The sequence below is a fragment of the Lichenostomus cassidix genome, chromosome 12, assembly GCF_008360975.1.
Source record: "Lichenostomus cassidix isolate B80296 chromosome 12, HeHo_3.0, whole genome shotgun sequence".
Classification (NCBI taxonomy): Eukaryota; Metazoa; Chordata; class Aves; order Passeriformes; family Meliphagidae; genus Lichenostomus; species Lichenostomus cassidix.
In genome coordinates, this window is record NC_139493.1 from 6,506,914 (window position 1) to 6,522,286 (window position 15,373).

A 15,373-nucleotide genomic window follows, 5' to 3' on the forward strand; every position below is an offset into this window, starting at 1 on the left:
CTTATTTTAAGTTACCATAATCAAAGCTGAAATTTTTGGTCTTCCCTCACGTATCAAATTACACACAAATTCATTTTTAAAACCAAGCAAATTACTTTTTTACTAATGTAAGAAGTTTGCCAAGAAGAGAGGCAGTTGGCTTGTACAAACACCTTTGTGTATTACCATCAGTGTGTTAGAATACTACTTTTCTTTGCTAGGCAGGTTTAAACAGAAGAAGTGCGTACCATTTTAGCGGATTGGGGTTTTTTTCAGATTGGTTTTTTCCCTTCATTTAAAGAAACTTGCAGAAACCTGGAGGCTACTGCTCCCATTACCAAGCTTAGAAATAAATACTACATCCTAAACCACAGATACTAAATACTAACGTTCCCATGCCTATGCACTGAGAATACGAGACAACAACCAGCTCCTCTGTGGCTCTGAATTTCAAGAAGTTGACAGCTCATGTCACCTACCCATTAATTGTTAAGGACAACTCAGGAATACAAAGACATTTCCTTGGATTATGCTGTTTTTAAAACACAACTCTTTCCACCGCTAAAATTAGTACCAGAGGCATGCATGTTTTTGGAGGATTTGGTTCTATTGTACACTCTTCTGCTTCACACCCATAATTAAAACTGGGTAAGTCTCCAACAGATTTTAGTGGTTCACTAAATTCTTGACTTCGAACTACTATGTGGGGAACAAGCACTAATGTACTTTGTCTTAAAAACTAGAATTCTTAGTCTTTGATTTGGCCCATTCTTATTTCAGGGACAAGAGGGCAAGTAAGTCCTATTTTGTTGCCTGTTCCACAAATAAACCAACCAAGATCAGGCAACGTAATTCCCACATGGAACAATACAGAAAGCTGTCTTCCTTCTGGGTAGGAGTGAGGACAAAGAACCCAACCGCTAAGAAACCCCAGCAGCTGGGCATCAAGGCAGGAGCTGGAATGGAAGGGAGAGGCATGACGGGACATTCACACAGGGAGAGAGCAGCCTTGGCCCATGGGAAGGCACACAATGCAATGGGATTTTCTGCCTGCTTATGTTATAGCAGCAGCATATATGCCAACTGTTCCAATCCGTGCATTTTTATCTGCTATTTTCCAGTGTCTAAAGGTTTCTGAGGAACATTATGCAGTAAATGTTCACAGGGTTTCACCTTGAAATGGATTGTGCACGTGGCACAGTGAAATCACATGCTGCCAGTGTACTGTGACAAATGCAAAAGTAATTTTACTTAACGTAGTAAAAGCAACCCATTATATAAGGCAATGAAATTAGGAAGTTCTTCTCCTGGTACTAACTATTGCAAGAGGTTTTAAGCTTTATTTTCTATCAACAGTACTTGAAGCCATTGGAAAAAAAATCCTCAAAACATCAACAACATTAGATTCAGTGTAAACACTCACACCATCAGTTAATACCTGAGTTCAGAAGCCTAAAATTAGCCCTGCAAGCTGTGCTAATGCACTGCGCAGATCCATACACAAAGAACACCCACCTGTGCACACTGCTCACTCCTGGGGAATGAGGCTGCAGTGAGGAGACTCCTGCTCTGACATCAGGACAGCACAGGAGGGAGAGAAGCAGTTTGATATGAATCACTGCAGAGAACCTAATTTCCAGGTCTTTGGTGTTACACAATCACCCAAGAGGGACAACTTGAATTGTGCCAAAACCATTGCAATGGAATAAAGTTTGCTTCCTACCACTCCAGATAACAAAGAGCAGCATCAATCTCCTCTTATTTGCTCACTGAACACATGTAACACAAAGATATTTATATAATTTGCAATGCTATCACTGCACACACACATACAGTAGCTCCCTTGTATGAATGAGTACTGCTGAATGTTAACAAATGGAAAATAAACAAACAAAAAAAATGAAATGGGAGGGGGAGAGAAATCCACAAGGTGAAGTATTCTGCACATTTTGCACTGCCAGGAAAATTTATTTTAAGATTAAAAATTCTCCAAGCCATCTTGTGTTACATTTCTTGTCTGGCTTTGTAAAGTTAGATAAATGCAGCTCTATCACATCTCCTTCCACTTGTCTACATTAAAGTGTTCTGTATTTCAAAATTAGGCTAATTTTGGATTTGAGATGGTGCCCTCCCAATCCCTGCTGGGAGATGTCCTGAAGATACTGGTGTTTATCATTAGCAACAAAAGCAGCATTCAGACAGCAAAGGTAGGACTTCTTGGTGCCCTTACAGAAGGAAGTCAGGAAGATCTTTGCTGGCTGGACACCATGAGCACATTCCAGCCCAGCTGTGCACGTGTCTTATTAAACTGACCAGCAAATAAAAAAAAAGCAAATCATGATATGAAACCTGAAGCTATGCCTGTGCACAGAGCAGGACGTGCTGCAATGGGAGAGAGATGGCACAACACACAAGACAAAGCCACAGACAACCAGGCTTCACTATCTTCACTGCATATTAAGACTCACTTATCCTTTCTCAAAATTCAGCAAACACAGGCACCAGTTTCACAACCACTTTAAACTGGTTGGTGTGAGCTAACACTGCCACAGCAAAAAGCACTCCTGCCCTCTCCCCCAATCCTGACCACTCATTCTGAGCCTTTGCACCATCTGCTCTGTCCATAACAAAGAGCAGAACCATCCGCTCAAAGGCCAAAAGTGCCACAAACCAAACGCCCGCTTGTGCCAAAGCTGGCAGTGAACTGAGTGAGGAGCAGCAAGAATTAAGCTGTGACTTGACCCCAGGGAGTGGGCTGCAGGCCTAAGAACTGGGCATGACAAAGAACTGGGTTGTGAGCTGCAGTATTGATGAGTTTGCCAGTTCCTAGAAGCTTTGAGGGGTACATAGAAAAAAAATCAGACTTCCAAGGAATTTCATCTGATTGATATCAACACTGCATAAGCTGGGCTTGCTTACACTGCAGTCTGCTTATGTTTACATTAAGTACTGTCTAAGATGATTTTGTTGTAAATATTTTGCTTTAAAGAGATTGTTTGGTTACTGGCTACTATTATTATTCTTCCTGGAAGGAAGAGAATGATGGGCATTGAGCCAACACCAAACTTCTTAAAGTTGATCAATTGAGGACTCCAGCGTGGTTACTTGGAAAATCAACTTTGCTGCTATGGGGGGTGAATGGAAAGGACCCCAGGACTTGCTACATGACAGCACAAAGCCAGCCTTAGTAAAGGAGCAGCAAAATCATATAAAAAATAGTGCTACTGCCCTGCATTTGGAAATGAGTGCTCTGAAGTACCATCATGAATCAAATTCCCAGAACCTCCAGAACCACAAGGCAATGGATTTTGAAATACGTGGATTTTATTTTTTTCTCTAGCAGCTGCCACTTTGGAAAGTGTTTTACATGCTGCAGAACAAAATAAATATATTGGGCAAGATTACTGGTTTTGATGTTTTCTTTTCCAAGTGAACAAGCTTAGAAGTTCCTCAGGTTTCAGAAAACTGGAGCGAGTCCAGAATGAAATGGATGACTGAGTACAGAGGAACAACTTGACAGGCTTGTTGGTGCACAATCAAGTGACAGCATTTTATGCCTTAGTACCAACTCCACTTACACAACATGCTTGTTTACACCAGAAATACAAAATATAACTGCTACTCATGTAGCACGTGTGTACATACAGAGAATAAAGGTTTCTGTAAAGAATTATGTCATTTCCAGGGACTCAAATCAGGAAAGGACATTGAGTCCATTAGATTTCAAGTGTACAGCCACAGCTATTGTGAATCACTGCCACCTGGACAACTGGGACAGGGCAGAGGAAATAGCAAACAGCCCAGGAGCTCGTCAGGGCTTTCAGCACGTCCTAACTATCTGCCAACTTCAGCCTCCCTGGGTACGTTCTTGTGATCACAGAAAAAGGGGATGAGTATGGCCCTAAAGGTCAGTGCCCATCCTGAACCTGAACAGATACCAGCCCTACAGAGAGAAAAACTTGGCACTGATATGCTACTAAGTGTCACCAGCTGTCATTCTCTGTCCATGGCCAGCAAGATGTGAGCATCAAGCCTTGCAATACTACACACATATGTATGTTTATATAATTTCTACAGGTACTGAAGCAGTCCCAGGTATTTTTAGAAGCTGGCTGGTGGATTGCTTCGTGACCCACATGATGACCTTTGGTCAAAGAGTACATGGCACTGTGATGGGGAGGGGACTGAACTGTGGCAGTTTAAAAACCTTTCCTCTGACCTTAGAGGCCAGGACAGGGCCAGTGTGGCATCTTTCCAGGCATATACATGGTTACATGTGGCTTGTCAGAGGCTGCAAGCCAAAATGAAACTGAAGAAAATGAGTGCTAGCTAGTCCCATGCCAATGATGAGCAGGGCCAGAGCTTTACAGAGTACTATAAGGCTTCTCATTATAACCTAGAAAAGTGAAAGAAATAAAAACAATTACTTTACTAAGCCCACCCTAATACAGCAGAAAACCAAACTGCTTAAGAACTCAAGTCACAACTTCAACCACGTAGTAACAAAAAAAGCACAGCCAATTTTCCTTTCAGCAAGGAGAAGAGCCATCAATTCCATGTGAATACCATGTGCACCATCACAGAGTGATGAACAGCTCTGAAAACTCTCAGTGTACATCACACAAAACTCCTGACAGCTCAAACACAGCTCCACAGATAATCCACAAACATTGGAAAGTTTTAGGCTCAAAGGTGGAAAGGGGCACACCTTCTACCTAATGCACAGAATTCACCACAACACTCCACAGAAACCAGGGCTTCTCCAAGAGCCAGACATGACAAACAGGTTCTTTGCAACCAGCAGGGTCACACAGGCAGGACACAGCACAAAACCACTCCTGGCCTGGCAGAGGGAGAAAATCCTGTGGGGTAAAAACATGAGAAGGTGATCTGGCTAAAAGAAAAGGCTACCTTTAGGAAAGCTACTCTGTATACAATTGTGAATTAAAGGTTTTCTGACAATCTTGCCAAACAAGAAGGAAAAACTCAGTTATTAGGAAGTGCTTCAACCCTGCAGCAGCCTGGTCTAATTGCATCCCTTACAAAGCAACACAGAGTGAGAGTGTCATACCAACCTGGGCAACTTGTCATCTGGAGAAAAGAGAATAGAATATAAGTTAAGAATCTCTTGACAGTGGTCCTTCTTTCTCTCATACTGCTTGGGGAAACAAAACATCATTGCAGTCTTTGTGGTCAGCAGCACTCTGACATGACAGAACTTGCATAAGGCACTGCAATAGGCAAAGCTGATCAGGAGTTTATGTATTAGACACACTGATGGCTTTTTTTCCTACTTTTTTTTTGGTATTGTTGAATGGATTAACCTGTTGCCCAGCTGCATGACAACTGCAGGAACATCTACACAGTTTGTACAGTAAAAATACTGATTTTCTATATAACATTACATTATGTATTTGTTTCATCAATAGAATATAATAGGTTTGGAAGTATTCTGGCTGTTACTGTCTGAGATAGCTAACGATGGCCTATTAGTCAATAATATTACCACCAACTTACATAAAATTACATACAATATTTATCAATTTATGTTTATTTTCTACATTTTAAAAATATATTTGTAATTGTTCCATACTGTTATTGCTCTCAAAGAGCTGGATACTGCAAGAGCTAATCCAAGACTGCTACTGAAAAGGTGTTTGAATTTTTGTTACTGGTAGATATAACACAACACTGAGGAATGTGAATTGCCTTCCAGGCCATTTACTACTTGAATATAATTATTTAATGTTAAACTGCATTAAGCCTAATGAGAAGCTTAAAAAGTTGGCATTAATTATATTATTTTGAAAGTGAATTTGAGCCTACAATTATTATTTTTTTGACTCAATATACAAGTCATGTGGTTATTGATTGCTTTTTATCAAAAATGTACTGGTTTCATTGTATAGAAAGTGTTATACACTCCCTCTTCTGGTAATATCTTAAAAACACAGTTTCTAGACTTAAAGTGCATCATATGTCAGATTTTAAGTGTATCATATTACTTGGAAGAAAAAAGCCCTCAAAGCAGTATCATGTTTCTTTTTAAAAAGCCAGCAAACTGGTGATTAAAACCAAGTAAATAAAAGGTGAAAACTACTTGACATAATGCCCAACTAAAATAAGCAGCAGCTGCTTTTTAGCTGTGCCTAAAACCAAAATGTTACTGATTTCTTTTAATTTGGTAAGAGAACCAAGAGTCTCAAGTTTTTGGAAAATGTGACTTGTGCCTAATGCCTGGTTACCATTTCATGCATTATTGCTGTAGGTGAGAATACAGATTTTAGAATGCTGCCTACTTTTGCTGAGGTGGCAGATGAAGTTCCTACAAAACATTGCTTTTATGTAGGTCCAGCATGGATAACTTTCTTCCACATAGTACAGTACACCTCTCCTCTCCTCTTCTCTGGGGGACTTTCTTCTTAATGTAAAAGCTGCTGAAAGCTACACATACATCCTACTCTCTAAAAATACTAGTTAAGTAGTTACAGTATAGAAAATGAAAATTGTCAAACAAAATTAAGAAGTCCAGATAGAAACGGCAAAAGGAATGCATAAGAAAACAAAAGATGAATTATTAATAAATGCACATGAATGCATGTATCCATCTCTTTCCTTGATGTTTAGTGCCTGATAAAGCCAGATGTGTCTCAAGTAGGACACACTCTTGTTCACCTCACCCTGCGCCAAAATGTGCAAAATCCAAAAATGCCACAGCATTACACAAACCACATTAATAGCATTGCTGCCAAAACACTGAGAGAGGAAAAACTAGTGAAAAAGCTTTTGTTTGTTTTGCCCTGTTTAGCCTCTCCTCCTTCCTACCACTTTACCCCTTGTTACAGAGTAATAAAACCAGCACTGTACCTACTTCATTCTCCCTTCTCCAAGGTCATTTTGTCCTACCTTCCTTATTTAGCTTCCTCCTTATTGTATTCATCTATTTCTTTTTACATGCATTTTACTCAAGTTCTTTGTTTTACATTTCCCAATTTTAGCTATTCCCCAGTGCCCTCTCTTTCCCCTCCTCAGACACACACACACAGACTGCAAACCACTTAACAATTCCAGCTGTGCTGAGCCAGCCCTGCCAAAGCTGCCATCCCCCTGCCTGTTCGAGCTGGGCACAGCCAGGTACTGCACAGCTGTACTGGGAGCACAGCTATCTTTGCAAAAAATTCATGTAATTGATGGTTACTGATGAGATTTCCTATCTGACCTGTGAAGCTGTGCTTGCAGAGAAAAAGTGACCATCCCAAACACAGCAGTTGTTCAAGAGAGGGTACAGTCTGTGCAACTGGAAACGATGTACTTCCATGGGAGAAAAAAAAAAAAAGGCCAAAAAACCAACCAAAAATTATTTTCTTCGTGACAGTTCAATACTCAAAACAATTTTACAAGCTTCCCAGAATACTCCTCCCTGGAATCACAAAGCGCTGTGGTGTTCATCTGAGGTTTGCAGTTCTTGGAATAATCTACCCAGTTCATGAGAACACATGCTTCTCCCCAGAAAATAAACGAGAAAGTCCTTACAAATAATTGATCTGCATGTGGTTAGCTTTTGAAATTAAACTACTTCTCACCCCACCCTCCAACACCAAGTTCATATCTCCATGACTTTGACACATTCCCATCTCTCCAGAACAGTAGATATTCGGCTCCTTTATTTCAGCTCAGGCTATTTCCACCTCCCCAGCTCCTAACAGGTTGCAGCTTCATTCTCGTGCACTCAGCTCAGGGCAGTGTGCCAGACCCTGTGTGCCCATGGCCTGTCCTCAGTGCGTGCCACCTCCCCTGGCTGGGCTGCAGCCCAGAGGAGTGGCTTAGGCAGTAAAAGAAGCCTTTTAGCTGTGAAGGAAACCTTCCAGGGATGTGGATCACGTAAGCTGATGCAGGATGGCCTTCCCTGAACCTGCAGACAGTCTGAAACGATGGCTGGGAGAGCTGTGTCCTGTTCCATGCACTGCTTCCTCCCGCAAAATGAGTTCTGAGCGATCAAACTCAACCTTGACTCCTAGATTGGTTAACTCTCTCATTGTCAGTCATTTTTAATTGTAGACCTGATGCAACTATTCCAGCTGGCTTCTTCCAAAGTGAAGCTGTGGTCAAACACACTCAATAGCTACTTTTTATTGGAATTACTTGTTCTCTTTAGATCTTATGCCAATCTACTGATCAACACATTTTATCCCTCTCGCTGAACAACTACTTCTGTGACAGTGAATATGGCACTGCTTCCTCTTTTCCCACAAAGATAAATATTTTTTTTTCTTTCCACTTGTTCTTCCCCATCAACATTTACTTTGAAAAGCAAGCAGTCAGTCCCAGTCCCCAAGCAAATATCCAGCAAGGAGATCACTATAAAGGAGCAGGGCTCTCACGGAACCCTTGCATAATTTTGTATGTTTGACTTGTTTTAAATATTTTAACATTCTGGTAAGGATAGAATAAAAAATATATATTCTCTCTTCAGCCACTATTAAACCAGAAAGATTGTTGCATCTAGGTCTTCTGCTATGGCAGAACAGCATGAAATTAATTTCACATTAAGCAAAGGTAAAAAGAGCATAAAGCACATCAAAGCACTTGAAGTTTGCACTATTTTAGCACACATGGTGCTGTAGGGAGAATAACATGAGTTACACACTAAGCAGTAAACTGAATAATCAGTATCTCTTAAATCTGGAGCTGAACATCACCTTTTTTCTTAGCTGATATTTAAAAATGTTTTATGTCCTCAACCAGAGCTTGATAAAACCATGTACCCACAAAAAAGGAAGAAGTTTTACTAGAAAACTGCCAGCAGCTTCCCAAGCAGACTCCCTGTGCTTTCATGTAATAAACAAAGACCACAGCCATTCTGTACACAAAAATAATCTTCTGCATGTGAACAGTTTGTGATGTTACAAGTAACCACAGTGCTGAACTCCACTGCTCCATAAAATCTGCATGGCACATTTGGTATTTGGCTAATGGCTTGGGGGTGCACAATTCAAAGCTCAAAATTACTTTAGTCAGTTTCTTTCCACATCATAATACTTTCTTATTTAATGATGCATTATTTAAAAATTACTAAATAGTCAGCTGAAACTTTTCCTTCTGAAACAAATCCTGTGCTGACCACTGAGTACATTCTCTGCTATATGCCAAGATGATTCTTGCAGAAGCTACAAAATTTCATAAATACCTACCAAGAAGTTAAACTAGTTGTTGCTGGAACCTGAACTGTGTGAACTGCTGTCAGAGGACTGTGCACTTAAACAGAAGCTCCTGAAGCTGCCAATGATAATTTGTTAAAACATATACATTAACTGGAGCCATAATACACTAAATGCCACCTGTGCATCTTTGGCAATATGCTTGGCAGATTGCTCCAGCAAATCTGTGACACACTACAGAATATTCAAGTTTTATTTTGGTTGTTAGACTTCCATAGAAGATCACTGATACCCAAGAAAATTCTTATGATTTATACAAAACCTTTTCACACTGCTTTAAAAAGACATTAGTGAACAGTGGACATTTAATTACTGAAACAAATTGCTTGCTGCCAAAAGTATGCAGGCCATAATGAAGGCTTATCCCTCCAAAATGAGGAAGAGCTCAAGCAATCTCCCATGAGGGAAAAAACACTCACACACACAAAATAAAAACCAAACCCAAAAAACAACCCAAAAACCAAGCAACAAACAACCCAATCCTCAGGTCCAATGGCTTTGGAACAAGATTCAGTACATTCCTTTCTTTTCTTATCAGCTTCAAATGCTGCCTTGTACAGACACTTTATCTTTGACTTCATAATCCATGAATCCATGTTAAACACACTCTGTTATTCTGCTCTAAACAAGCAATACATACACAACTTCAAAAAATACAACTTAAAAATATTAAGTACTGTCAGATTTTTCAGAACAATTAGCTGCTGCCAAATTTAACAAAAATCCAGTAGGACAAATTTGTATTCATTTCACAGTGTGAGAAGAACCCTAACATGTAATGCTGCAGGGACTGTAATACTTAAGTTATGTATGATACGCATCCAAAATACATCAGCACATTGACAGGGGTAGTTAACAGACCACTTTTTTCAATTAAAATCACAAGTATCACATGTTCTCTCTGAATCCAGGCACTTAACACCAACAGCAAAAAAACCCTCAGGACTCTGAGGTAGAGACCTGCAAATGAAAGGTGGATGTGGGCCCTGGCTGAGGGAGGAAGGAGCTCAGTTATACAACTGGAAGAAGGAGAATCACAAAAGACCTCGCACAGACTCGCAGGATGGATCTAAGTAATCAGCAAACATCTCTTTCTCTACTGCCCTCCGAGTATAAGGTTGTGTGATGACCTTTCTATTCCAATCCCACAGCCTCCTAGAAACCACAATAGATGGGTATATCTGTATAGCTATCCTGCTTCTGATTCCTATACTTCAGGTTTAAACTTGTACTGATGGGAAACCAAAATGTTTAAGCGATTCCCCACCAGCTCACAGGGCAGTAGCAGCAGGCAAAGCTCACGGTGGTTGCTCACCTTTGCCACCATGCCAAACCCATGGAAGTTAATCAAAACACTCGACATAGCTTTTTAATGACTCAACAGCCCAACACACTATCATCATCTCTTTCCAACACGTACTGTATTTGTGGTTTTCACAATCACTACATGAGTCACGGGCACTCTCAGTGTAAGTTTTACAGGTAGCCTTCATTATTATTGCTGAGAGTTTAACCCTACTTTGTATTCATGGAAACCAAGGCACAAAGACAAAAATACAGAAATAAGTAAAGTTAGAAGGAAGAAACCCCAGCATACATCTCTATGCTGATGCTGCTTTCACACTGCTGAGCTCTCTCTGAGCCACAACAGCAGCTCAGCTGGAGCAGAGAAGTAGCTCTCCTCAGCCAGGAGGTTGATAACCACAGAGAGATGAGATAAACCCGTGGAACGGCTGAAATGCCATCAAAAGGTCACACAGCCCGAAAACCATGGCACTTCAGGGTTTCCACGAACAACCTGAAATAACTGTCGCAATGGCTTCCTCAGAGAGCAACCTTTGGGTGCAGCACAGGAACTGTATCTGACATGTCTGCAGGGAGGGGGGAATGGAAATCAAAGGGAGACAGGCACATCTCACTGTCCTGAGGAGTGTGACAGCTGGCACATGATCATCCAAAGCCTAGAGAAACACTCCTGGAGAAAAACACTTTCTGGGAATAGGTCATCATGATAACTGATCTCAGGTGCTTCACGCTTCACCCACAAGAATCAGTGCCTGAACATTATATCTTTTTTTCATCTTTCACCTCTGAATTGGTCTTGACTCATCCAAGGAAGATGCTGATACCATCAAAGTGCAGCCCTTCACGAAGCAACAGCAGGAATATGAGCAATGAACGGCTTCAATTACTTGCTCAGTCCCTCAAATGAAACAGCTGTGATCTGACAGAACAGAGGATTTGTCTTGAAACAACTTTTCCTTGGCTGGCTGGCCTGCTCCTGCCCCACCGTGTCCCCAGCAGCACTGCCACCCTAAGCCAAGGGGCTAAAGCCATGGGAGTGCACTGCCAGCCAGCTGCTGCACCCAGGCTAGAAGGAATACCACAAGCTGACTTCAGATATCTCATTATATTAAGATTGTTCTTAAAAACAAATCTGTGTGTGATGTTATGCATACCAACTTTACAAATTTATCATAGCACATATAACAACAGTATTGAATAAGTTATTAAAATGGAAATTCATAGCCCAAACATATGCTTGAATTGCCTAAAAAATTAAAATTTAATTTTGAATTAGTATCATTCCATGTCAAATGCATGAAATAGAAAATAATTGGTTACATATACAAGTCTCTTATTTGTATCAATAAAGTACTTTACTAAAAAATGAAATATTCTAATGAATAATGTTACATTCAAATTATTTCTGACTTCTTATGGTTCATAGAAAAAAGCCAGCATATGCCCTGCAAAGCACTTTCAGCCTACTTAGTTAAGTAGTTTATCACAAATATGCTTTGGAAGAAATTAATTAGCTCATTAGGTTTAACTAATAGTTTATTTAGCTTTCCTTTGACAAAAGTGACATTTTAACAGAGTATATTTTACTACTTCAGAAAACAAAATTCCACATGACAAATTTCAAAGAACACCAAGTACCAGCAACACACACCACCAGGAGCTGTAGAATATTTTAAGAGATTAATACTTCTCTGGTAACAATTAAAAATAAAGGGCCCTAAGAACATGACAAAGAGATACATTGATGCACTGCAAATTTTCATGATTTTTCAATCCCTGAAATCATCAATAAAAAACTTAATTAAAGGTAAACTGACTGTGGTGAATCCAAAGGGTGCCCTGCTTTCCTGTTATCATGATAACATACTTTTTGTTTCAAAATAATCATGTGTTTTGAGGACTTCAGCAATTTCGTTCTCCTGAACTATACTGTGTTTAAAAAAATTAGATCATTGTCTGGTAATCAATCACCTGCCTTATTTATCAGCTTTCACATTTTATTTTCGAAATTAAGGGACAACTGCGTAAAAATTTCAACAATGTGGAGACTGATACAAGGCTTTGAGAGCTAGTGCTCCACATAATCACCAAGTCAGCCTTCTTACCTTTCTGAGGCTATTAGTTTGGCAAACTAAGGTCCTTTAATGACGTTCACCCCACCCAAGCCTGTTTTTCTCATCAGAATGACCCCGCCTGTTTCCTCTGCACGCCACAGCCCGTGCTGAGCCTCTTCATTGTTCAGAACAGGCTTAAGAAATACTAAGAATAACCTCGTCATTTCTATCCTCTCCTTCTACACCTCTCTTAAAGTATGAATCTGCCACTGATGTACAGTTTGCATTGGAGAAATTTTCACATTTAGAGATCACACTCCTACAAAGTGATACAGAATGGAAACATTATGTTAGTATTTATTATGACTTTTAAAAATACTTTCCATACCTTCATTTTGCAGTTCACTCTGCCCCTTTTAAATTGCAAACAGTGCTTACAGAAGAGTTTGAATTAACTTCACCTAGTAAGTCTGACAGTAGTACAAGCAGCATTACAACCTGCCATGTTTTCATGTCCATTATCAAGACACAATGCTGTACCTATTCAGCTCCTGAGCTGCTTCTGCCACGTGGCCATAAGGCTGTCACACCAACAGACACAATGCTGGTTCCTACCTTACAGACACCTGTTTGTCAGACAGTGTTTGGAGATCACCTGCTCATTTCACAAAGACAACCTTAAGTGTCTGCAGCTCTCCACAGCTCTCCATCACTACCACATTACTGACCTCAAGATGGAATATTCAATATGCCATCACTCAGAACTGGGTATCATCCAGTCCTCCCCCATAAATTTATTTTTAGCTGTCAGAATCAATTTAGTATGATATTTTAGAAGGAGTTATTGGACGTCTTAAGCTGATATTCAGTGACACGTGAGGAATCTCACTGGCAAGGGGTAAACTTGCTCTTGGCTATTAAAAAGGCTTATTGCAACCAGAGCAAGAAAAGCCGATGGCCTTTTCTTCCTCTGGCTCCCAACAGCTCTGGAGACTTATGTCCACAAAACTGTGGGTTTAAAAAAAATTGATTAGTGCAGCCATCCACAGAATAACAAGCAAACTATTAAGAATTATGACACAAAACCTATTCAGGTTCTTCTCCGAGTCACTCTGTGTGACACAACTGCAGGATCCAGCAGCAAGGGTAGGGCTATAATCCATATGGCAATATAACACAAAGCCAAGTGAGAGGGAGAAAGGATAAGAAGTTCACCCTCTACACAGCTCAAAGACCCTTTTCCAGTCTCGAGGAAGCAGAAATGAGTATATCTTTTCTTGCCAAAGAGTTGGGTTGTTTAAGATGCAAGAAAGGTTATCCCTTGTTCTCAACACTTAGAATAGGTTCCCTGCTCATACCCAGCTCACATCCTTATAAACAGAGCCAATCAGCAGGTGCACTGGCCTGGAGAAACGAGAGAATGTACAAATACATGGACACAGGGGGAGGAAGGACTAGTCCAGAAGATGCTTTGTCGATCATGTTTATTAGGAGTTGGTCAGAAAACATCTCATGAATTTCTTAAGAAACAAAAAGCCGAATTCCAGAAAAAACTCCTATGCAAATATTGGCATGAAATTGTTTGAGGTTAATTTCTAGTCTTGCCAGGAGCATGGAAAAGCAGAAGTGCCAACCTCCCCCAGTCAGGCTTGGAGGAAGTAACTGAGCACTTGAACTGGCGTAGCACTTCACATTTTCTCAGTCCTCTCTAAACACTGGCCAACCAACACAACAAGAGCTTCCTCACATAGTTTATATACAAAACCATTGGACTAGTAAAACAAATACAAATTGATACTTCTGAAAATACATAAATAAGCTTACTGGCTATTGCAAGCTCACTATGTTTTACAAATTTCCTTGTAAGTTTAGCTTTCAGCTCAAGTTCACAGTTCATGCTATACCAGAACCCATGTAAAAATAATCTGTATAAATACACAAAGAGAAATGACACACAGAGACACAAACACACTACACATATTGGCTGTGAAATACACTAGATATGTCATTTCAAAACTGAACTGGAGCTATGCAGCATTTCATTAAAGCATTAAAAAATTAAAAATAACAAGATCTTTATGTAACTGCATTACAATGTATATAAAATTATTAAATACATGTTATGTTCTTTGGCATTTTTTATAATGTAATGATCTATGTACCATCAACTTAAAAAAAAAAATTGCCAGGCTTAATCCTGATTTAACCTCACCCTTAATTATTAAAAATAGTTAAGCACTTACCATAATGTGATTGAAATGCCTGTGGTTTTACGACCTGATTACAGTGGTTACACATCACCAAATAGAAATCATCATGAGCCGGGCAAAGACCAAATATTGGCATATCTAAAAACAAAAAGACAAAATGGCATCTCTCAGCTGCTGACAATTATTGAAAAACAGTTTAATTACAGAGCCATGACACTAGTGTTGAATCATAATTTTAGAGACATTTGTATCAAATTTGAAAATGAGGAAAAAAGAGCATATAATGCAATAGATAATTTTGTGCTGCAGTATTACAAAAGCAAAAATCTTCCTACAAAGATAAATGTAAAATGAGCGATTACTTGTAGAAAACATCTATTAAAAAACTGATTTAGGACTGATTATTTTGTACCAGATGCAAGAATGCAATAAAAAAAGACTGACTTCAATTGAGACAAACATGACATAAGAGGCGATGTTTTATGTATTCTGAAAGGGGTTTGGATTTTTTTCCAATGTCATTAAATGAATTCAAAAGTGAACTTCATTTTCTATTTAATTTTTTTTAAACCATTTTAAACACACAGTCATTTACCGGGCAGAATTA

The 15,373-nt window shown here is 39.6% G+C and overlaps 1 protein-coding gene across 3 annotated transcripts in view; it reads right to left on the reverse strand.

The window, feature by feature from the left end:
- Window positions 1-15,373, reverse strand: part of ATXN7 (ataxin 7) — an 84,707-nt gene that overhangs the window by 20,870 nt on the left and 48,464 nt on the right. For all 3 annotated transcript variants that reach the window (XM_085072388.1, XM_085072389.1, XM_085072387.1), the window contains one exon: window positions 14,800-14,904. In XM_085072388.1, the coding sequence (XP_084928514.1) occupies window positions 14,800-14,904 (105 nt within the window). The remainder of the gene's footprint in view (window positions 1-14,799; window positions 14,905-15,373) is intronic.